Source organism: Dermacentor variabilis, chromosome 8, assembly GCF_050947875.1.
Source record: "Dermacentor variabilis isolate Ectoservices chromosome 8, ASM5094787v1, whole genome shotgun sequence".
Classification (NCBI taxonomy): domain Eukaryota; kingdom Metazoa; phylum Arthropoda; class Arachnida; order Ixodida; family Ixodidae; genus Dermacentor; species Dermacentor variabilis.
Window position 1 is genome coordinate 165,628,369 of NC_134575.1, and position 23,638 is coordinate 165,652,006.

Here is a 23,638-nt window from a genome sequence, read left to right on the forward strand (position 1 = left end):
ATGTGAATGTCGGGACTGACACACCCAATGCGTGGTGCTCAAATGTACGATTTATTGATTGGTTTCTCCGGATACCAAACACTCATCTGCAATGCAATATTTTTGCTAAGTGCATGCACATCAAGCAATTTAGCAGCTAAATACACATCACAGAAGCCATGTTTTCAATACTATGTACTCGAATGATGAATTGTGAGAAATCCTTGGAGGGAGACGCTCTACAAGAGAGGAGAATAAAGGGAGCCCACGAGCACAGTAAATAATCTTTCAAACTTTAAAACGGACGATAGATATAGGAACGACCATGAAGCGATAAATTCTGTTACAAATTAAAACACAAAAATGATGAGGACAGTAGGCGCGCGCCTCACAAGTTTGGTTTAGAATAAAACTTTCTTCCGTGGTAATTCTCGATGAGCTTTGTCACCTTCTTTGGTCCCATCGCTACATCTGGTGCAGAAACTTGGGAACGAATCTCAGAATACGGGCGCGAACTCTGGTGTGAGCTTTCGTATTCTGCAAATCATACACCCTCTCTGGGCCAATTTCGCAGCTGCGTGCACCTTCTTTTTTCTTTGTAACACGCTTCTACGACCCACAAAATTTCTAGGTCCTGCCGGCTTCAAGATAGCAAACTTTCGGACCTTACCACGGAACGGCACCGTCAAGACCACGAAGCCGTTCCGTCACCCAGGCCAGCTTCCACACGATATGCGGCAAATCGTCGTCGTCCGCCAGGACAACATCTCCAAATTGAAGTCATGGTGGCAGCTTGGGTGCCGCTTTGTTTACAGAGCCCACAAGCCGCAAGAACTTGCACCAGCATGTCCAAGATGGTCTGTTGAAGCTTCTCAATGTATGCCTAATGGTCGCAGGTCAACGATTGCTGATTGGGGTGAAGCTCACGAGGGTTGCAATGTGGGCTTGTTGGTAATGCATCTTCAAGGGGACTATGGTAGCGCGATTCAAAGACGGGACAAGAGAAGACACAAAGGGACACACAAAGCGCTATGTGTGTGTCCCTTTGTGTCTTCTCTTGTCCCGTCTTTGAATCGCGCTACCATACTCCCCTTGGGGTGAAGCGGCGTGCAAATCTTGAGGCAAGCATGCTGCACAGTTGAAAAGTAAGAAGTGTGAAGGCGTGGACGAGGCATCGCTCGTCGGGGCCTAGAGGCAAATCTATTAAGCGACCATTCTTGATATACAACTCTGCTTTACACAGAGTCGTTTTCATCCCTTCAAAACACGGGGAATGGGGGCCTAGAGCGCGCTTGAATGGGTTCTTGGTGATGCGGCGGAGTCGTTCCTACAATCTTCCCAACTAAGGCACTTGCCGGACGGTGAACTTCCATTCGATGCGACGTGCTTAGCAGAAAGCTGCCTAACTAGATGGGGGCTGATTTCCGAGTAGTCAAGCACTATGACAAAAGTAGGAGGTGTTGTTCGAATAAATGGTTGAAGGAATGTCACGACGAGAGATTAAATGTCGAAAGGTGGCGAAAATGCAAGCGGCTGTCATGCCAGATGTGAGCTCCAGATGCAGAGCACGCGTTTGCGCTCGTGAGAAGACAGTGATAAAGGCTTTGGCTTGTTTGCTGTGTTGAACAACAATAAAATGGTCCGCAGAGGTTAACCCCAACAACTTTAGATGGCCTCGCTTCTGAACTCCGGTGTCCTCGCAATCGGGATATGGGTACAGACTCTTGTGTGAACTTGCGTCTTTTGGAAATCAGACAGCTTCGCAGGGCTGACTTCACAGCTTTGCATCCTCTTACCAACCAGGGCCCCTCTACCGTAAAGCTATTCCAATCTGCTTTTCTTCTAATTTGCCGGCATCAAATTTACGTAACCACCGATGCAAGCATCGGGCGGTGACCAGCAGCTTTTGTTTGAACCGCCAAATCAAACGCTGTGCTCGTTTATAGGAGGTCACAGCTGTTTGCTTTTAAAAAGAATAGCATTGGCTACATTGAACATTTTTTCTTATCTAAAATGCAGACAAGAGGCAAGGAGCGCGCAGCCGGGGCGAGGATTTCGGTGGAGCTGAGCTCGAGCAGTGAAATTATAACCGGATGAGAAGGCTGGTGCTGGCGTCTACGATTGTACCGCTTCCCCGTGCTTAGCTTGCTGTGGTGGGTCGAAAATCGTGGTGGCGGTATTTGTGGCATTGCTTTAGGGGGCGGCTGGACGGGAGACTTACGGTGTGAGGCCTAATGACTGGGGCGCAATGCGCTGCAGGAGAAGAGCTGGACTGCTCCAGTTGATGATCAGACAAAGAATTCGTTTATTCCAGTGAGGCGAAAGCAAACACCGCACGGTACACTTACATCGTTGGGCGCGGAGTGGCGTTAGTGGCCATAACCATTGGAAACCGAAACTGGGTATTGAAACAGGATGTCAACTCCAAATCAGAATCGTAATCAAATTTTATTACTACATACGAGGTTATTACAACATGTAGTATACAGGATGAGGCCCCGGAGTCGGAGGCTGAATTGGTACCTCCTGTACATGATATATACGAAAGAAAAAGTAAACTTAGTTAACGCAGCGACAGAAATAAATACAACTATAAAAACAAATGAGAAAGGCAGCAATTATAGAAAGAGTAGAGCGCGAATTAAATCAATTAAGCAACATATGGATACATGAACAAATTGAACAGAAAATGGGCTTGTTTAAACACTTTCATACGTGATTAACAAGCATGATATAAACTTCAGTATTAACACATGGAAATGCAAACGCATGCATTATGAGCCATATACAAAAAAAAATATGCAAGGCTTGGTTAGTTTAAAAGGAACTTTTTGAATTCTGTAATTATTTAATGCAGTTCCATTAATTTTAAAACAAATGGTAGTGAGTTCCATAATAAAAATGCGCTGAAATGAACTGATTGCTTGCCGTAGTCAGTTCGATTTTTAGGTAAGATAAGATTTTTCTTAAGAGCAAATTTAGTGCTGTTAGTGTTGTCTAAGAAAAAAGACCGATTGAAAGAAAAGGGCAATCGATTGCTCATACGTTTATATAGCCAGACACCTATATTATATTTACTTATGTCGGATACAATAAGGATATTATCCACTTGTAATAATTGTTCGGCGTTGGTGTAGTATCAGCTGAAAGTTATTATTTTGATTGCTCTATTCTGGATGATTTGTAGTGGCGCACGAGGAGTACTGTATGTATTACCGCATGTAATTATACAGTAGTTAATATGTGAATCAATGAATGCATAATAAAATGATAACAGAATAGAACGCGAGATAAAGGGACGACCTCTAATTAGGATGCGTGTACAATAGGACATCTTTTTTTACGTTTGAAATTTGGCGATGAAATTTTATGTTTCTATCTAGTCTGATGCCCAAATACATGCAGTCCTCACTAGCCGGTATCGGGTACTGTGCCATGCAAATGGAAGGAACAGGAGCTAATGACTGTTCATGTGAAGTAAAGACAATGAACTTAGTTTCAACTGAATTAAACTGTAATCTATTTAATTTATACCAGTGTAATATGTTGAGAAAGTCGGCGTTAATTTCATGTACTGTGCACTTCATGCTTTTATGCGAGTTAAATATTGTAGTATCGTCAGCATACAGCAAACAACTGCAGTGCGTGAGGAAATTAGGCAGATCGTTATTATAAATTAAAAAAATAAGTGAGCCTGAAATGGACCCTTGTGCTACCCCCTATATTAGTCATTATTTGCTTTGAGTAGGTCCCGGAAGCCCTGACCACCTGGTTTATATTATGCAGGTAACTACGGATTGGTAGCCAGGCATGGCCAGCTATTAACATTGATTCTAACTTTAGAAAGAGTATCTGGTGATTTATAGTGTCAAAGGCTTTAGCTAGGTCAACAAAATTAGAGCCGGCATAGCTACCATCGTCAATAGCTTTCTTTACATAATCTACGAAAAATATTAGACCGAGATCTGTAGAATATCGTGGTCTAAAACCGAACTGATAACGCGTAAGTATTCTAAATTTGTTGAGATAATTTCTTAGGCATTCCTCAGTTAGTTTCTCGATTATTTTACTGATGAATTGCAGCACACAGATCGGTCGATAGTTCGTTAATAATGACCGATCTCCTTTATAAACACTGCGGTAACTTTGGCACGCTTTAGTTCAAGAGGAAACATCTGTGTTTTAAATATTAGATTAATAACATCCGCAAGAATATTACACATTGGACAAGCAATGAATTTTATATGACATGGCCTAATATTGTCAAGACGGGCACTTGTGACTTAGATTAATAATTACAGAGATGACTTCATCGGGAGTAATAGTAAACATGTAAAAAGATTGTGGGAGGCATGTCAAATGATAATCGAAAACCTTGTCTGAAGCCTAGTTGTTCGAGAAAAAGAAGTCACTGAAGACATCTGCTATGTCACGAGGGTTTGAATATTCATTGCCACAGTGGTATATTATAGTTACGGTTTCTTTGTTGCTGTTTCTGTTTAGGAAAGAATTTATTATTTTCCATTTTCTATCAGAGTTGTTCCCGCACTCCAATATATTCTGTTCAACATAGTTTCTTTTTGCCCTTTTCAGCTGTGCACAGATATGGTTGGAGTATTTTTTGTACCGGGCTATCAGTCTAACTTTAAAGGGCTGTTTTCTTTGGTTTTTCTTCTTAAAGATTCTCTCGTCTTCGCATTGCTTTCAATAATCTATCAGAAAACCACGGGTTTTTCGGTGACGCTAGTACCGTCTCTTATTTTTTTCCTGTGGGAATGGAAATGAAATTTGTGTAAAAGTATAGACAAATGGCGCGAGAAAGCTAGTGGAGGGTCGCTAGTTTCTCTTAATGTGAACCAGTCTACCTTTGTTATGGCTTCGAAAAATCTTTCTTTATCAAGAACAAGTTTGTTATAGTACACGATACGAGAAGAAAGAAAAGAATTGATCTTGAGAAACAAGAGATAATGGCCTGTGATATCACTAATTAGAATGCCTGCTTCAAGTGGGGAAAAAAATAATGCGTGATCAATCCGTGAGCTTCCGCCATCGTTGGAGCAACTTGTTGTTTCAGCAATTAGGCATTCATACCCGAAGCTATGATAACAACTACAATATCTCGTGTAGTTAACGTACGTTCTGTCAATCAAATTCATGTTCATGTCACCCATAATTATCCCGTTCTTTTTTCCAGATGATAGTGATTCTAACACATCATCTAAGCCACTACAGAAATCACTGACTGAAGTGGAAGGTGAACGATACATGCAACCCAAAATAAAGTTTTTGCTGTCAATATTGAGGAACGAATGACCGAATTCAATCCAAACAGAATCACAGTTAGGTAAATTTAGTGCAAGATCGTGTAGTTGTTTGAACTCTAACTTTGCCGAAACATAGATGGCTGCTCTTCCATGGCTACTTGATTGTCTACGTGTGTATTCTGACGTGTAATCAGGGAAGCATTACAGATCTGTGTCAACGTCACAGAGCCAAGTTTCTGTGACATAAATAATGGGAAATGATTAGGTCAACGTAGAAAGAACATTATGAATATCGCCATAATGCTTTCGCATACTACGCGCATTGAAATGAATAAGCGAGCAAAAGCTGTTAGAAAGAAATTGTTCTAAATCAGTTGTTGTAAGGTACGATGACATACTGGCTCAAAATTAGTAAAAAACGAAGAAAAAGAGGTGTCTACATGTTAAAAGAGAGGTCGGGTTCACTGGCAATGCGGTAGACTTGGCTATGGGTACTTTTCCTGGCCTTGATTAGACAATGGTCAGACCACAGCAACTTCGAATTGTTGGCCTTCTTTAGAGCCAGAGCCTTAGTGAATAATGACTTGCTTTGCGGTGTCAAGTGGTCATCCACGTTGACTGGGGTGTTGATTGAAGCTGTGATGCCAAGATCGCCGAGACACAGCTTAGCCTCACAGGCCTTACGAATGAATCAGTTTTCCTTTTAGTGCGAGCAGAGCCGAGGAATGACGTTCTTTTTGTCGCTTTCGTGGGAACACGGCGCTCAATGTCAAGTTCGGCAGCCGTAAGAGGGCACTAAATTTTTTCCGCGACGGTTTGCAATACTGCTACACAGTTTTCCCCCTGCGTGCAGGAAGTGCCCTTGATTTCTGCATTATTAGTTCTTGAGTACTGCTCGAGTTCTTCGACCTTCTTCGAGAGTGCGCACTTCACACTCTTCAGACATCAATCCCTGAAGACTGCATGCTTAGCAAAACCTTGCCGAAGGCACCGTGAGCCAAGCGATCAGTCTCCTTGCTCAATTTCACTTCGATTTCCTCAATTTTCCTCGCGAGTTCGGCATTCGTAGGCATATCTTAGCAGGTCACTCTCGCACACCAGTGTAAGCACAGTGAAAAAATTGTACTGAAAGAGCAGCAGCGACAGCGAACTGTACAATGGGGACAACTTTGGAGGTGGTACCACTAACCTGCACAGAGGAAAGTAATTTGTGTCAAGATATGTCCGTTGCACTCTCGCTGCTGCTAGTGGATCCTTGTCGCAGTCTGTAGCTTTACAAAATGGCACTTCGGATTCTGAGCGACACACAGCGGGATCGCACGTGGCGTCGGGTTCCCATCCACGTGTCGCAGAGTGGCTGGAGCGATTCGATGCTATATAGCGGGACCGCAGGTAGCTCTCTCTGGTGGTGCCGTGTTGTCTTCCGCGTGTCGACAGATCGTGCTGGAACGTTGCGGTGCCGTATCTGCACAGACGAAAGGAATTTGTGTCAAGATGCGTCCATTGCATTGTCGCTGCTGCCTCTGCCTTGAAAGAAAATGCGCCACTCGTTCTCCTCGCTCAAGAGAAGCAAGAGCCATGAAAGAGGCAGAAACGTCTTACAGAAAAACACAGAATTGTAATCAGTTACACAATGAACATACAATTCTTTTTAGAAAAAAAGCATGCGGTGTAAATGCGCCTAAAATGAACGCATGTTCATGAAGACAATTGCACTGAAGTTCACAAAAGCATCCCTCTTACAAGGACAAAGAAAGCAGGCGTATTAGCAAATACACGTCATACATGACAATATGAATTGAATAAATACAAGAAAAAACAGGCAATACAAACATCCTTACACCCCCCTAGGACAACACGGATAGGGGGCTCATTCACTCTGAGCCTGAGTCGGGGCAACTCTGTAGCCGTCGTGAATTCAAGAATATGCGTAGTGCACGTTTATATTGTCAGAAATCGCCCCTCCTTTGAAGGATACTACTTTTATACCATTTACCTAACAAACATGGTGGAAATTTTAGGCATAAGAGCTAAATTTGCATGGGAGGGTTGAAACCTCTGTAGAAAGTAAACCAAGACAGCAAAGCTACTTGGAAACATCAGCCTTAAACCATAGCATAATTTGTCTGTGACGTGTAGACCTACGGATAGCTTATTCAGGCCATTGAGTAGGACGAGAGGAAATATTATTTGTACAAGAACTGGAATGTGTGTCGTTGACCTCAGTGCAATCAGGAGCCGTGTCTTGGGAGGGAGTGTCGTACAGAAGCTCAGGAGATCCTTGTGCATGGGGTGAACTCAGTCGTGGGGGTGAAACAGGAGGTTTTAACAAAGTAGATCGAGCAGGAAAACTAGTACCATTAGGGACTGGAAGAAAAGATGGAAAACTATCATCAAAAGATCAGTTATCATTGAAATTACTCCTTTCATCTATCGTTTGATCAGGTTCTACCGGGTATTTCACTAGTTTAGAAGCATTCCAACGCTTGCCATTTTCAAGCTCTAAAGTATTTCGACCTACTTTACCATAAATTTTGAACCGACTTGGGTATTTAGCACCAGATTTCCGTGAGATATACACATTGACAAGGTCACCTGGTCGAACCTGAGGAAATTTTGTTGCGCGACGATGATCTACAAACTTTTTGGTATTTTCCTGTCTTTGATGTACTCGACTCTGCACTTGCTGGCGCAACTTAGGAAAAGCAAATTCCGAATGAAGTGGAGGCATGTTTGCGACTTCGTGTCGAGTCCTCGGTTGATGACTTTAACGCAGCATAGTTGGAGACACAGCGGTAGTAATATGTGGAGGGAACCTATAAATTGACAAGTATTCGAAGGCTGCTAACCTGAAGCCTCGTTGTTCCAAAATAGCAATCTTTTTGAATTCTTTGAGGACACGGTTCAATCTTTCAAAATGGCCATTTTCCTGTGGGTAGTAAACAGAAGACAAGAAATGCTTAATGCATCTCTCCTTCAGGAAGTTGTGAAATTCTGCAGATACAAACTGTGGTCCATTCTCGGGCACTTAACCTACTTAATATGGAAATGAATGGGGATCCTTCTGTACTGAATGTGGAGATAAGACTGCCCAGACGGCTGCTGCGCCATAAAAATCCCAAATGATCATCATCAAGACTGCCCAGAATGGCCTAGGATGTGACTGACGGCATAAAAGCAAATTCGTGCCACTTGTAATGGTAGTCAGCAATGACTAAAGCGAAACGTGCATACTGTGGAGCACGATCAAGAGGACCTATTATGCCTATGGCAAATTTTTTGCATAGTCTTAGCGGCAATCCGACAGGTTGTAGTGCAGAAAAAGAAGGTTTGGCAGATTTATCTGCTTGTTGACACGCAAGAAAGTTTCTCACAAGTTCGTCAACTTGTCTATTCATGTAAGGCCACAAGTAGATGCTTCTCAGTCTTAGCTTTGTTTAGTGATGCCTAAATGAGCCTCATGAGCAATACACAGCAGTTTCTGACCCAAGGACGCCGGAACAACAATACATTCTCCTCGCAGAAGAAGATTATCCACGCCGAATAATTGAGACTTTAAGAAAGCATATGCCTATAATTCTTGCGGTAGATCCGCAGCAATTCTCCATCCTTTGACAATTTTTTGCTTTAACGCTTGGCAAACTGGATCAGCCTGTATAGTTGCTTGGAGCTCTTCCTTTGTTATGCATGTTGAAACCAAAGACACCATTTTCTCATCTAGTGCTGGTTCAGATTCGGGAGAAGTAGGTAGCGCAACAATGGATCCGCAATGACATTTTGGTCACCTTTGCAGTAGTCACTGGTGAAATTGAAATACAGTAATCTTGCACTCCGCCTTGAAATCCTTAATGGACGCTTTCCAGAACCACTTGAAGACAGTAATGTAACCAGAGCCTGGTGATCAGTTCCCAGAGTGAAGTGTCTACTCCACAAGTAAACATGCCAATGTTCACGAGCAAAAAGACATGTCAATGTTTCTCGTTCGCCCGCGGAGTGCCATCGTTCAGCGGAAGATAACGTAAGAGATGCTAAAGCCACTGTAAAGATCTCATTTCCGCATTGTCGCTGAAGGACGGCCCCTAAGCCAACGTCAGATGCATCAACAATTACAACAATAGTAAGATGCGGTTGAAACATGCATGCCAGTAGACGTAATGCAAGCATGTCTTTAATTGCTTGAAAGCCGTACTCAGTATGCTGACCACACACAAAGGCATGTCCTTGCCTTAGAAGGTTCCTGAGTGGGTCTGCTAAGTCCGTATACTGCGGGACAGATTTTGCATAATATCTCGTGCGGCCCAGAAACGAATGTCGAGCTTTTTTGTGATTAGGCTGTGGTGCCTCCACAATTGCCTCGATTTCGCTACGAATGGGCAAAATGCCGTTTGCAGAAATTTTATGTCCTAGGAAAGGTATTTCTGGGACACTGAATACGGCACTTTGGTTAAGCTGCATGCATGCATTACTTATTCTGGACAGGACAGTTTGCAAGGTGCTCTCGTGGTCACGTTGAGTATCACCCCACACAAGAACATCAACAAGGTAGCACAAGGTGCCTGGACAGTCTTTTAAAAAGATGACGTTAGCTGCTGAAAAGCGGCAGGCGCAGATGCCAATCCGAAACACGCACGCTTAAAGCGAAAGAGAGCGTAATGAGTGATGAATGTCATAATCTGACGGCTTTTCTGGGACAATAAAACCTCGTGATAATCGCTGTAAATCCAACTTACTGAAGACAGTAGCATCAGCGAGTCGATGCAACAGTTCGTCAGCCCTCGGTAGCGGAAAGCCGTCGATGCTCTTGCTGGATTTTCTAAGATCGACGCAAACTCGAATGGAATTGTCTTTTTTCCGATCCACGACGAGAACAGAAATCCACTAGGACACTGAGACTCGTTCGATGATATCAGCTGATTCCAGCAGTTGCAGTTCAGCGGAGACTTGCTCACGGAGCACTAGAGGTAGAAGACGCAGTTTCGCTGAGACTGGTTGCACTGAAGCTCGAAGACGAACGTCATGGATGAAGCCTTTTACAAGTCCCAATTGTCCTGAGAACAGATCGGCGGACTCCGATGGAGCGTTGTGCGGTAGAGACGAAAGCTGAACGCTTGGGTCAGCTGGATTTCCTGGCATTTGTTCACATGTGAGCGAAGAACTTTGAATGTCAATGCTCAAAGCTTGAATGGCGTCTAAGTCCAGAAGAGAAGCGCCTTGGTTCGTAACGTGAAGTGTCACTACTGCAGCCTTGTTGCGGTACTTGACGAGCCCGGTGAAATGTCCTGAATGCAAGATTTCTTGCTGAGAATAATTCTTGAGCCGAAGACTCGAAGCAGATAAGGACAAAACCTTCAAATGTTCTTCGTACAGGGAATTGTTCATCAGCGATACTGTAGCTCATGTATCCACGAGCAACATCAGTGTATTATTCGCAATGAGAACTTCGGCGTAAATTATTGCCGGACAGAAATTCTGTGCTTGAATTGTAAGCACAGACGGGACTTTAGTGGCCGATTCTGTATCGGCGGTAGCAGAGACAAGCAGTAGTAGAGCCGGGAACTCTCGATGCGGTCGGTTCCTCGAACGGCAAACTGAAGCGTAATGTCCCACTTTTCCGCACGCACGGTAGGTGAATTGCTTGAACGGACGATGTGGTGCGATGTGGTGAGGTGAACCACATCGGCATCAATGGACTGCGATGTCTCGACTGACTTAGCGGAATTCGGGTGTGGCGCCATGTTGTCCGCCCTCTACAGGTTGCGACTCTCCGCCATGCTGTTGAGCGCCATTTTGAAGCCGCCGGGTCGAGGGAGAAGAATGGCGGGGACCGCCAGTTTGCGCGCGCGGGCGAACAAGGTGATGGATGTGGACGCCATCTTGGCGTTGTGTCGACACCAGCTGTTAAAGACTTGAAGTTCCTTGTCAACTTGCTCCACGCTTCGTCCGATTTCCTCCGCTTTCTTCAGCACGAGGGACGATCCTTCGTAGAGTAACCTATCTCGTATTGTTGCCCATGCGACGCCTTGCAAGATTTGGTCGCGAAGGGACTCGTACCAAGCGCCGAACGCACAAGCAGGTGCTAGGCTTTGTAAGGCGGACTGCCATATAATGGCTAGACACGTCGTTGCATTAATGACCACACGCGTGAGCATCACTATTTGCTACCTACAGGTATATGAGGGAACTTGCCATCGCATTGGAAAAAGCACGATTGCCGACCAGTTTTTGATAGTGTATCGATAGTGGGGAGAGAGTGAAGTAAACTGGAAAGAGAAATTAGCGAAGCGTTGCACATGAAAAAGTTGGGCGCGCATACATCTGTGAGTGAACCTTCGGGTCATATCAATGATAAAGAACTTCAATTTCTAAATTATTCATGTTAATCCAAGTGTTGTTGCTTTTGTCGGGAAGTGGTGCGACTTGGCTTTTGTGTACGTGTATATCTTTTGTTATTTGACTACAAACCTTGTTATTGTTCTTGGTTGCATACGCATGCTTGGCGGAGATTTGTGGAATGTATTCACAATAAACTTCAGTTGTAAGTCCAGCGTTCTCCCTGTCCGTTTCTACTTACTTGTGCTAACGCCTGTACTTCCTGGAAACCGTTATACGTTCTTCAACAGTGCTTCAACATTTTATATATGGTATTGGGCGACCTCTGCTTACAAAGTAGACCTGTGGTAACAATGGGTGATTTTAATAATAACCTACTAGAACAGTGACATTCTATCAATGAATTTGTTGATATGATGTTGGCCAACGGCTTTTCTAATGTAATCGCAACGCCTACTCGTATCACAGGCTCCAGCGAAACGCTTATTGATCTAGGCCTAAAACACAGTGATATTCGTAATACCACGGCACGAGTACTGCTCAGTGGCATCAGTGATCACCTGTCAACCTTCTGCTTTATGGAAAGGTAAACTGAACAAATATTCGAAGGTACTTACCCACCAAATAGTCACCGCGTTATAAACCAAAGCGAAATCGAATATTTTCTTCAACTCTTCTCTGTCGACTTGACCCAATTATAGCGCGGCGAAGATCCTAATATTTTATGCGAAAAATTCTTGCACAACATAACAGAGTTGTATGAATGTGCTTTCCCAGTTGGAACAATGGCAAAGTGCAGGAAAGGAAGGAAGCCTTGCATGACACGTCACTAGCTTAGGCAAATCAAGGCACGAAACAGAGATTTCCCCCAGTTTGTAAAATGTAGAGACTGGGCAGTTCTAAAAGAGTATAAAAAAGTTAAAATCAATTAGAAGCAGATATCAAAAATCTAGAATTCAATACTACGCTCATAAATTATCAGATATCTCCTTCGACCCCCAAAAATGTGGCCTACAGTGAAAGATCTACAGAAATCCGAACAAAATCTACCTGCAGAAATGACAATTGTAGGAACGCTCCCGAGTGGTAAAGCGCATGCCAATGTTGCCGATGCCGTAAGAACCTTCCAGGGCTTGTTTATGACGTATTCGTGCACCACTGCGCGATGCACGAGCGATGCGAGTCGTGAAAGCACACAGCTGCCACACAGGTCGAGGACCAAGCACACAGCTGTCTAGGACCACAAAACTGAAGAAACTGCCCACGCCTGTCAACGCACACCAGCGCGCGCTTGCCGATAACGCAGATAACGAAACATAAAAGTTCATGCTGCGGGCTAAGCTGGTGCCGGGCCGGCGGGCATGCGCGGGGACAGTCGAAAGTGAGGGAGCTGCAAGGGAGGGCAAGGGGAGAGGATTTAAGAGGATGCCGTGCATGGGAAGTGAAGTTGCTGTCTCGCCGTCCTGATGGATGTCGCCTATTATCTCTGCCACCCAAGCGACGGAGTTTTCGAGGCCGGACTGAGGCTGATCACCTCGACAATCAAGTCGCGGGCGGGAATGCGACACTAGTTAGAAAAGGAGGGGGTGGCGAACGCAAGCATGTCACGCTTGGATTCATCTTAACAGCAGTCGTTCGATGGTCTTTATTGATGGACCTTCTCAAATGCTGTTTCCATACGCTACAGTTTATACAGGAAAAATAGGTTATTTCTTATTTGCGATGTAGAAAAATAAAGTAAAATCATAATGAAAGCGACGAAAATACTAAATCAGTTCTTTTTTGAAAAAACTTTATTCATTATTTTGCAAAGATTGCCATCGTCCAATTTAGAACTATATGGGAAAATTGCTTGACTGTCGCGTTAGGGTCAATGGTGGAATTTTTCTGGTAATTGATAATTTTGAGTTTCTTATCGCTCCTGAAATTACTACTCCGCGATTTTAGTACTGTTGTCTGAAAACTAAAACAACCCCGAGTAAATGGCTTTAGACCTTATCCTCCCTATCTTAATTGAGTAGTAGCGGCATTTTGTAAAACACACTCTACATTCATTAATGCCACTAGGACACCAGTAATGAAATGAAGCAAGTATTTACATCAGAAAAGACGAGAATTGTGCTTAATGAAGGGCACATATACAGCATAAGGTAATCCTTCTTTAAGCGTTAGGCTATATCCCACTTGTGATTGCGGCGCTTTGGTATTTCTCTTGGAACGTCCGGCGCTTCAATAACAACGACATCTTCACATCTATGACCTCGGGTAATGGACAGTTCTTGTGTGTGTATGTCCTAGAGACTAACTAATGAGAAACGAACGTGATAACCTTGGCTATGGTTTCCAAGTTTCACCTCACGCGGTATTGGCTATGAGAAAAAGAATGCTTGTGCGCTACTTCCAATGCACGAGAACAAATTTGCAATACCGAGGCTATAGGTTGATTGGGTGTTGTTTTAAAACATGCTTTTTTTTCTTCATTGTAGGATTGGCATCGATGGAATGATCACGAATAGACCGGACAATGTGCTCAAAGTCATCGGAAAAAGCGAGATCGCGCCCCTGGTGCGACCGGCAGGACCAGATGACAGTCCCTGGAGTCGCATACGAGTCAAGTCATAAGCTGCAAAGAAATGATGTTGTGATTTACGGCACTCAATTGCCCTTAGTAAATCTAACAAAGTATATCCCTGGGAATGTGTACCGTATTATGTTAGGTCCGCTATCATGTGCTATTGACTGTAGGAGGGAGCGAAAATAAAAGGTGAGAGACAGAGATACTAACCAGATTAAGAGTCCGGTTGGCTTCCCTGCACAGGGGTATTAGGTAAGGGGAAGAAAAGATGAGAAAACAAGAGAAGATTAAAAAATGAATGCAACCGTTCAAACATTCTATTGATTTTCCTTGAGTCAGGTTTCTTTTAAAAAACACACTAACACATTTAAAGCAGTTATGTCTCAGTTGTAACTCAGCAGTTGTAATTTTAAAGCAAACTGTATCACAGCAAGGCTACAAATAATGCATGGTACAGCTGTAGCTTCAATTGCACAGATGCGCCCCAAGGCTTTACTATTGGTTGGAATATTCATAAGGCTTGGAAGCCGCAGAAGTGTTGAGGATAAACGAGAACCTTGGAGATTCTTTCGCTAATATCACGTAGATGTTCGTCGCATCCTCGTGTCATGCGTCTTATAGTAAAATTGCTGCGGTAAATTGAAAGTAGTTTTCAGCAAGCAAGAAAGTGCAAAAATTTAACTGAGACCAGCTGGCCAAGCAGTCAAGTGAACCCCCCTACTTGCAACGTACACTCTGGCACGTCAGAGGGCAGACACCTAGAAATGCCGGACTCATCAACGTAGGGAACGAAAGTAGGTGAAGAGTTTTATACGTTCGGCTGACTCGCTATTGCGCCAGACAGTTTGCGTCATGCCTTCGGAACTGTAGAACAACAGCAGCTGCAATACCGACCAACTCAAAAGCCATGAATTGCTGTTATCATTCAGCCAGCCGCTCGCGTTTGCAGCCTGTTGCTGGGACCACCGGTCGCCTAGCACAGCACATTGTGCTGTAACCTGACGACTGAGAGCAGCCATTAACACCAATTTTGTATGTGCTACTTGCTATATTTACATGTTTTAGCATGCTCAACAAATTGCTTCTTAAACTCCCTGTAGGATGTCTTTGATCGCTGCTGTTCACATTTGCATGTTACAGAGCTTAGCGAAACAGGCAGACTTTGCACACGTAAGCACCATCGCATTACATTGAGTCGTGCTGCTATGAGCAACCCGATGCCGGGTCACTTCGATTTTCTCCTTCTGGCTACCGGCGGGATGCCAGAGCCTACCAAAACGCCTTCGGTTTTCTCGCACGGCTCCGCCCACCACACGACTCTCTTCGGTCGCGCAATCGTTTAGCTCCGGCTGGATGGGTCTGGCTACCCGCGGGGGGCCAAAACAAGCCAGGCTAAATTTGGACTATTGGAGTACGGAAGCTCTCTCGCTAGAAGACGACAAAAAGACTGGATTAGCCTCACCGCCTTCTTTGTGAGGACTTGATGGACTGCAACGCGGGTGCTCGAGCATTTTTACCTTGCTCAGTTAACGTTACTTTAAAACACTTCGACGCACCGTTTCGCCTTGTGGGGTGGTGCGGTAAGGGAGGCAGCAAACAACTGAAGTTTATTCTTTTGGTCCCGTGAACCTTCTTTCTGCGAACAGCACTTCCATGCATGCTGTTGTCTGCCACTGTAAAAAAAATCTAATGGAGAAAGAACACAAATATTCTGGAATCTGGCCTGCCAGAAAATTTTTTTGTGCTGTGTTTTCTACAGTTGATTTATTCAGTGAATTCAGAGGGCTTTTTTCTGTTGGCAACTAAGAGAGAAGGTCTTTGAAATTGACTCAGAGTTTCTGTTACGGTATGCTTTCTTACCCGGCGTGGTTGTTTTTGTGGATAGAGTGTTGGGCTGCTAAGCACAAGGTCGCGGGATCAAAATTCACCCATGGTGGCCGCATTTCGGTGGGGTCGAGATGCGGAAACACCCGTGTACATAGATTTAGGTGCACGTTAAGCAACTGAAAGATGGTCCTAATTTCAGGAGTCCCCTACTATGGCGTGCCTCATAATCAGATCGTGGTTGTGGCACGTAAAACCTCATAATTTCATGCTCTCTCTTCTTACTTTCTTGGTAATTTCACAAGTTTTTCGGTTTCAAACTAATAAAAAATATCAGCAAAGTTCATCGCTCCATGTTTGCTTTTCTGTTATTTAACAGGTCTTTTTCTCTGTCGGCAACAAACAGAAAAATTCTATAAAGCTCCATTTCCCGTCATCAAATTTCCTGTTATTTCACAGATTTTTGGTTTTCGTTAGTGATGGACATTTTCTATGAAGCACATTTCGGTCATATCAAACACTTTATTTCTTCCACACGACCTTCTAATGACTAACATAATATACAGTTCCTTACAACTGCTGCCACGTTTCAATGCAATAGAATATTTCACTGCTTTTATGCGTCTACTTGAAATGGCAAGTTATTATTGAATAATATTGGTAACTGCATGTGAAATATAAAGCAATGCCATCATGACTAGCATTTTACTACGTCTTTCAGCATGATCTAATAAAGGTATATGGTGTACGGGTGACTAAAAGCATCTTGGTCGTGGCTAGAAAGTAAGTCTGGCGTGTATTGAATCTTATTGGGAAAAGTTCGTGACCCATTCTCTGAACGCCACCATTATTCTAGTTTCATTACTTACTTATTACGGTATTTTTAAGGTATGCTCACCGCACGTGGCGTTGCAAAGAAGTTCGCCAAAAGCAGCTTGGTCGTGGTGGGAAAGTGCGGCGTGTATCGAACCTGACTGAACCTTGCTTGAATCTTACTGGGAGAAGTTGGGGACACATTCTCTGAAGCCCACCATTATTGTACTTTCGTTATCTAATTTTTGGGGTTTTTTTTAAGGTACACTCACAGCGCGCGGCGCTGCGAAGCAGTTAGCTAAAAGCTGCTGGGAAATTATGGCAAAGCAAGTCTGGCGTGTCTTGAATGTTACTGGGAGAAGTTGGGGACCCATTCTCGTAACCCCACCATTACTGTACTTTCCTTACTTAATTTTTAGGATATTTTTGAGGTACGCTCCTCGCGCCGCATGTTGTGAAGCAGTTAGCTAAAAGCTGCTGGGAAATTGTAGGCAAGTAAGTCTGGCGTGTCTTGTATTTTACTGGGAGAAGTTGGGGACACATTCTCTGAACCCCACCATTATTGTACTATCGCTACTTAATTTTTAGGATATTTTTGAGGTACGCTCCTCGCGCGGTATGTTGTGAAGCAGTTAACTAAAAGCTGCTTTGAAAATGTAGGAAAGTAAGTCTGGCGTGTCTTGAATCTTACTGGGAGAAGTTGGGAACACATTCTCTAAACCCCACCATTATTGTACTTTCGTTACTTAGATTTTGGGGTATTTTTGAGGTACGCTCCTCCCGCCGTATGTTGAGAAGCAGTTAGCTATAAGCTGCTGGGAAATTATGGGAAGGCAAGTCTGGCGTGTCTTGAATCTTACTGGGAGAAGTTGCGGGCACAATCTCTGAACCCCACCCTTATTGTACTTTCGTTACTTAATTTTTATGACATTTTTGAGGTACGCTCCTCGCGCCGTATGTTGTGAAGCAGTTAGCTAAAAGCTGCTTTGAAATTGTAGGAAAGCGAGTCTGGCGTGTCTTGAATCTTACTTGGAGAAGTTGGGAACCCATTCTCTAAACCCCACTATTATTGTACTTTCGTTACTTAGATTTTGGGGTATTTTTGAGGTACGCTCCTAGCGCCGTACGTTGTGAAGCCGTTAGCTATAAGCTGCTCGGAAATTATGGGAAAGTAAGTCTGGCGTGTCTTGAATCTTACTGGAAGAAGTTGGGAACCCATTCTCTAAACCCCGCCATTATTGTACTTTCGTTACTTAACTTTTAGGATATTTTTGAGGTACGCTCCTCGCGCCGAACGTTGTGAAGCAGTTAACTAAAAGCTCCTTTGAAGATGTAGGAAGGTAAGTCTGGCGTTTCTTGCATCTTACTGGGACAAGTTGGGGACACATTCTCTGAACCCCACCATTATTGTACTTTCGTAGTTAGATTTTGGGGTATTTTTCAGGCACGCTCGTCGCGCCGCATGTTGTGAAACAGTTAGCTAAAAGTGCCTAGGAATTTATGGGAAAGTAAGTTGGTGTGTCTTGAATCTTACTGGGAGAAGTTGGGGACACATTCTCTGAACCCCACCATCATTGTACTTTCGTTACCTAATTTTTAGGATATTTTTCAGGTAGGCTCCTTGCGTCGCATATTGTGAAGCAGTTAGCTAAAAGCTGCTGGGAAATTGTAGGTGAGTAAGTCTGGCGTGTCTTGAATCTTACTGGGAGAAGTTGGGAACACATTCTCTAAACCCCGCCATTATTGTACTTTCGTTACTTAATTTTTAGGATATTTTTGAGGTACGCTCCTCGCGCCGAATGTTGTGAAGCAGTTAGCTAAAAGCTGCTTTGAAAATGTAGGAAAGTAAGTCTGGCGTTTCTTGAATCTTACTCGGAGAAGTTGGGGACACATTCTCTGAACCCCACCATTATTGTACTTTCGTTACTTAATTTTTAGGATATTTTTGAGGTACGCTCCTCGCGCCGCATGTTATGAAGCAGTTAGCTATAAGCTGCTGGGAAATTATGGGAAGGCAAGTCTGGCGTGTCTTGAATCTTACTGGGAGAAGTTGCGGGCACAATCTCTGAACCCCACCATTATTGTACTTTCGTTACTTAATTTTTACGATATTTTTGAGGCACGCTCCTCGCACCGCATGTTACGAAGCAGTTAGCTATAAGCTGCTGGGAAATTATGGGAAAGCAAGTCTGGCGTGTTTTGAATCTTACTGGGAGAAGTTGCGGGCACATTCTCTGAACCCCACCATTATTGTACTTTCGTTACTTAATTTTTAGGATATTTTTGAGGTACGCTCCTCGCGCCGTATTTTGTGAGGCAGTTAGCTAAAAGCTGCTTTGAAATTGTAGGACAGCAAGTCTGGCGTGTCTTGAATCTTACTGGGAGAAGTTGGGAACACATTCTCTAAACCCCACCATTATTGTACTTTCCTTACTTAGATTTTGGGGTATTTATGAGGTACGCTCCTCGCGCAGTATGTTGTGAAGCAGTTAGCTATAAGCTGCTGGGAAATTATGGGAAAGTAAGTCTGGCGTGACTTGAATCTTACTGGAAGAAGTTGGGAACCCATTCTCTGAACCACACCAATATTGTAATTTTGTTACTTAATTTTTAGGATATTTTTGAGGCACGCTCGTTGCGCCGCACGTTGTGAAGCAGTTAGCTAAAGGCTGCTGGGAAACTATGTGAAAGTAAGTCTGGCGTTTCTTGAATCTTACTCGGAGAAGTTGGGGACACATTCTCTGAACCCCACCATTATTGTACTTTCGTTACTTAATTTTTAGGATATTTTTGAGGTACGCTCCTCGCGCCGCATGTTATGAAGCAGTTAGCTATAAGCTGCTGGGAAATTATGGGAAGGCAAGTCTGGCGTGTCTTGAATCTTACTGGGAGAAGTTGCGGGCACAATCTCTGAACCCCACCATTATTGTACTTTCGTTACTTAATTTTTAGGATATTATTGAGGTACGCTCCTCGCGCCGCATTTTGTGAAGCAGTTAGCTAAAAGCTGCTGGGATATTATGGGAAAGCAAGTCTGGCGTGTCTTGAATCTTACTGGGAGAAGTTGCGGGCACATTCTCTGAACCCCACAATTATTGTATTTTGGTTACTCAATTTTTAGGATATTTTTGAGGTACGCTCTTCGCGCCGTATGTTTTGAAGCAGTTAACTAAAAGCTGCTTTGAAAATGTAGGAAGGTAAGTCTGGCGTTTCTTGAATCTTACTGGGAGAAGTTGGGAACACATTCTCTAAACCCCACCTTTAATGTACTTTCTTTACTTAATTTTTAGGATATTTTTGAGGTACGCTCCTCGCGCCGCATGTTGTGAAGCAGTTAGCTATAAGCTGCTGGGAAATTGTAGGTAATTAAATCTGGCGTGTCTTGAATCTTACTGGGAGATGTTGGGAACCCATTCTCTGAACCCCGCCATTATTGTACTTTCGTTACTTAATTTTTAGGATATTTTTGAGGTACGCTCCTCGCGCCGAATGTTGTGAAGCAGCTAGCTAAAAGCTGCTTTGAAAATATAGGAAAGTAAGTCTGGCGTTTCTTGAATCTTACTCGGAGAAGTTGGGGACACATTCTCTGAACCCCACCATTATTGTACTTTCGTTACTTAATTTTTAGGATATTTTTGAGGTACGCTCCTCGCGCCGCATGTTATGAAGCAGTTAGCTATAAGCTGCTGGGAAATTATGGGAAAGAAAGTCTGGCGTGTCGTTAATCTTACTGGGAGAAGTTGCGGGCACATTCTCTGAACCCCATCATTATTGTAATTTCGTTACTTAATTTTTAGGATATTATTGAGGTACGCTCCTCGCGCCGCATTCTGTGAAGCAGTTAGCTAAAAGCTGCAGGGATATTATGGTAAAGCAAGTCTGGCGTGTCTTGAATCTTACTGGGAGAAGTTGTGGGCACATTCTCTGAACCCCACAATTATTGTATTTTGGTTACTTAATTTTTAGGATATTTTTGAGGTACGCTCCTCGCGCCGTATGTTTTGAAGCAGTTAACTAAAAGCTGCTTTGAAAATGTAGGAAGGTAAGTCTGGCGTTTCTTGAATCTTACTGGGAGAAGTTGGGAACACATTCTCTAAACCTCACCTTTATTGTACTTTCGTTACTTAATTTTTAGGATATTATTGAGGTACGCTCCTCGCGCCGCATTTTGTGAAGCAGTTAGCTAAAAGTTGCTGGGATATTATGGGAAAGCAAGTCTGGCGTGTCTTGAATCTTACTGGGAGAAGTTGCGGGCACATTCTCTGAACCCCACAATTATTGTATTTTCGTTACTTAATTTTTAGGATATTTTTGAGGTACGCTCCTCGCGCCGTATGTTGTGAAGCAGTTAACTAAAAGCTGCTTTGAAAATGTAGGAAGGTAAGTCTGGCGTTTCTTGAATCTTACTGGGAGAAGTTGGGGACACATTCTCTGAACCCCACCATTATTGTACTTTCGTAGTTAGATTTTGGGGTATTTTTCAGGCACGCTCGTCGCGCCGCATGTTCTGAAACAGTTAGCTAAAGCTGCTAGGAATTTATGGCAAAGTAAGTTGGCGTGTCTTGAATCTTACTGGGAGAAGTTGGGGACACATTCTCTGAACCCCAGCAGTATTGTAATTTCGTTACTTAATTTTTAGGATATTTTTGAGGCACGCTCGTTGCGCCGCACGTTGTGAAGCAGTTAGCCAAAGGCTGCTGGGAAACTATGGGAAAGCAAGACTGGCGTGTCTAGAATCTTACTGGGAGAAGTTGGCAACACATTCTCTAAACCCCACCATTATTGTACTTTCTTTACTTAATTTTTAGGATATTTTAGAGGTACGCTCCTCGCGCCGCATGTTGTGAAGCAGTTAGCTATAAGCTGCTGGGAAATTATGGGAAGGCAAGTCTGGCGTGTCTTGAATCTTACTGGGAGAAGTTGCGGGCACAATCTCTGAACCCCACCATTATTGTACTTTCGTTACTTAATTTTTAGGATATTTTTGAGGTACGCTCCTCGCGCCGCATGTTGTGAAGCAGTTAGCTATAAGCTGCTGGGAAATTGTAGGTAAGTAAATCTGGCGTGTCTTGAATCTTACTGGGAGATGTTGGGAACCCATTCTCTGAACCCCGCCATTATTGTACTTTCGTTACTTAATTTTTAGGATATTTTTGAGGTACGCTCCTCGCGCCGAATGTTGTGAAGCAGCTAGCTAAAAGCTGCTTTGAAAATATAGGAAAGTAAGTCTGGCGTTTCTTGAATCTTACTCGGAGAAGTTGGGGACACATTCTCTGAACCCCACCATTATTGTACTTTCGTTACTTAATTTTTAGGATATTTTTGAGGTACGCTCCTCGCGCCGCATGTTATGAAGCAGTTAGCTATAAGCTGCTGGGAAATTATGGGAAAGAAAGTCTGGCGTGTCGTGAATCTTACTGGGAGAAGTTGCGGGCACATTCTCTGAACCCCATCATTATTGTACTTTCGTTACTTAATTTTTAGGATATTATTGAGGTACGCTCCTCGCGCCGCATTTTGTGAAGCAGTTAGCTAAAAGCTGCTGGGATATTATGGGAAAGCAAGTCTGGCGTGTCTTGAATCTTACTGGGAGAAGTTGCGGGCACATTCTCTGAACCCCACAATTATTGTATTTTGGTTACTTAATTTTTAGGATATTTTTGAGGTACGCTCCTCGCGCCGTATGTTTTGAAGCAGTTAACTAAAAGCTGCTTTGAAAATGTAGGAAGGTAAGTCTGGCGTTTCTTGAATCTTACTGGGAGAAGTTGGGAACACATTCTCTAAACCTCACCTTTATTGTACTTTCGTTACTTAATATTTAGGATATTATTAGGGTCCGCTCATCGCGCCGCATTTTGTGAAGCAGTTAGCTAAAAGCTGCTGGGATATTATGGGAAAGCAAGTCTGGCGTGTCTTGAATCTTACTGGGAGAAGTTGCGGGCACATACTCTGAACCCCACAATTATTGTATTTTCGTTACTTAATTTTTAGGATATTTTTGAGGTACGCTCCTCGCGCCGCATGTTGTGAAGCAGTTAGCTATAAGCTGCTGGGAAATTATGGGAAGGCAAGTCTGGCGTGTCTTGAATCTTACTGGGAGAAGTTGCGGGCACAATCTCTGAACCCCACCATTATTGTACTTTCGTTACTTAATTTTTAGGATATTTTTCAGGCACGCTCGTCGCGCCGCATGTTGTGAAACAGTTAGCTAAAAGTGCCTAGGAATTTATGGGAAAGTAAGTTGGTGTGTCTTGAATCTTACTGGGAGAAGTTGGGGACACATTCTCTGAACCCCACCATCATTGTACTTTCGTTACCTAATTTTTAGGATATTTTTCAGGTAGGCTCCTTGCGTCGCATATTGTGAAGCAGTTAGCTAAAAGCTGCTGGGAAATTGTAGGTGAGTAAGTCTGGCGTGTCTTGAATCTTACTGGGAGAAGTTGGGAACACATTCTCTAAACCCCGCCATTATTGTACTTTCGTTACTTAATTTTTAGGATATTTTTGAGGTACGCTCCTCGCGCCGAATGTTGTGAAGCAGTTAGCTAAAAGCTGCTTTGAAAATGTAGGAAAGTAAGTCTGGCGTTTCTTGAATCTTACTCGGAGAAGTTGGGGACACATTCTCTGAACCCCACCATTATTGTACTTTCGTTACTTAATTTTTAGGATATTTTTGAGGTACGCTCCTCGCGCCGCATGTTATGAAGCAGTTAGCTATAAGCTGCTGGGAAATTATGGGAAGGCAAGTCTGGCGTGTCTTGAATCTTACTGGGAGAAGTTGCGGGCACAATCTCTGAACCCCACCATTATTGTACTTTCGTTACTTAATTTTTACGATATTTTTGAGGCACGC

The 23,638-nt window shown here is 43.4% G+C and overlaps 1 protein-coding gene across 3 annotated transcripts in view; it reads left to right on the forward strand.

Moving 5' to 3' along the window:
* The window catches only part of LOC142590703 (dermonecrotic toxin SPH-like), a 188,361-nt gene extending 172,050 nt beyond the window's left edge, over nucleotides 1-16,311 (forward strand). For all 3 annotated transcript variants that reach the window (XM_075703120.1, XM_075703119.1, XM_075703121.1), the window contains one exon: nucleotides 14,060-16,311. In XM_075703120.1, the coding sequence (XP_075559235.1) occupies nucleotides 14,060-14,195 (136 nt within the window). In that variant the 3' untranslated portion in view covers nucleotides 14,196-16,311. The remainder of the gene's footprint in view (nucleotides 1-14,059) is intronic.
* Nucleotides 16,312-23,638: the final 7,327 nt, after the last annotated feature.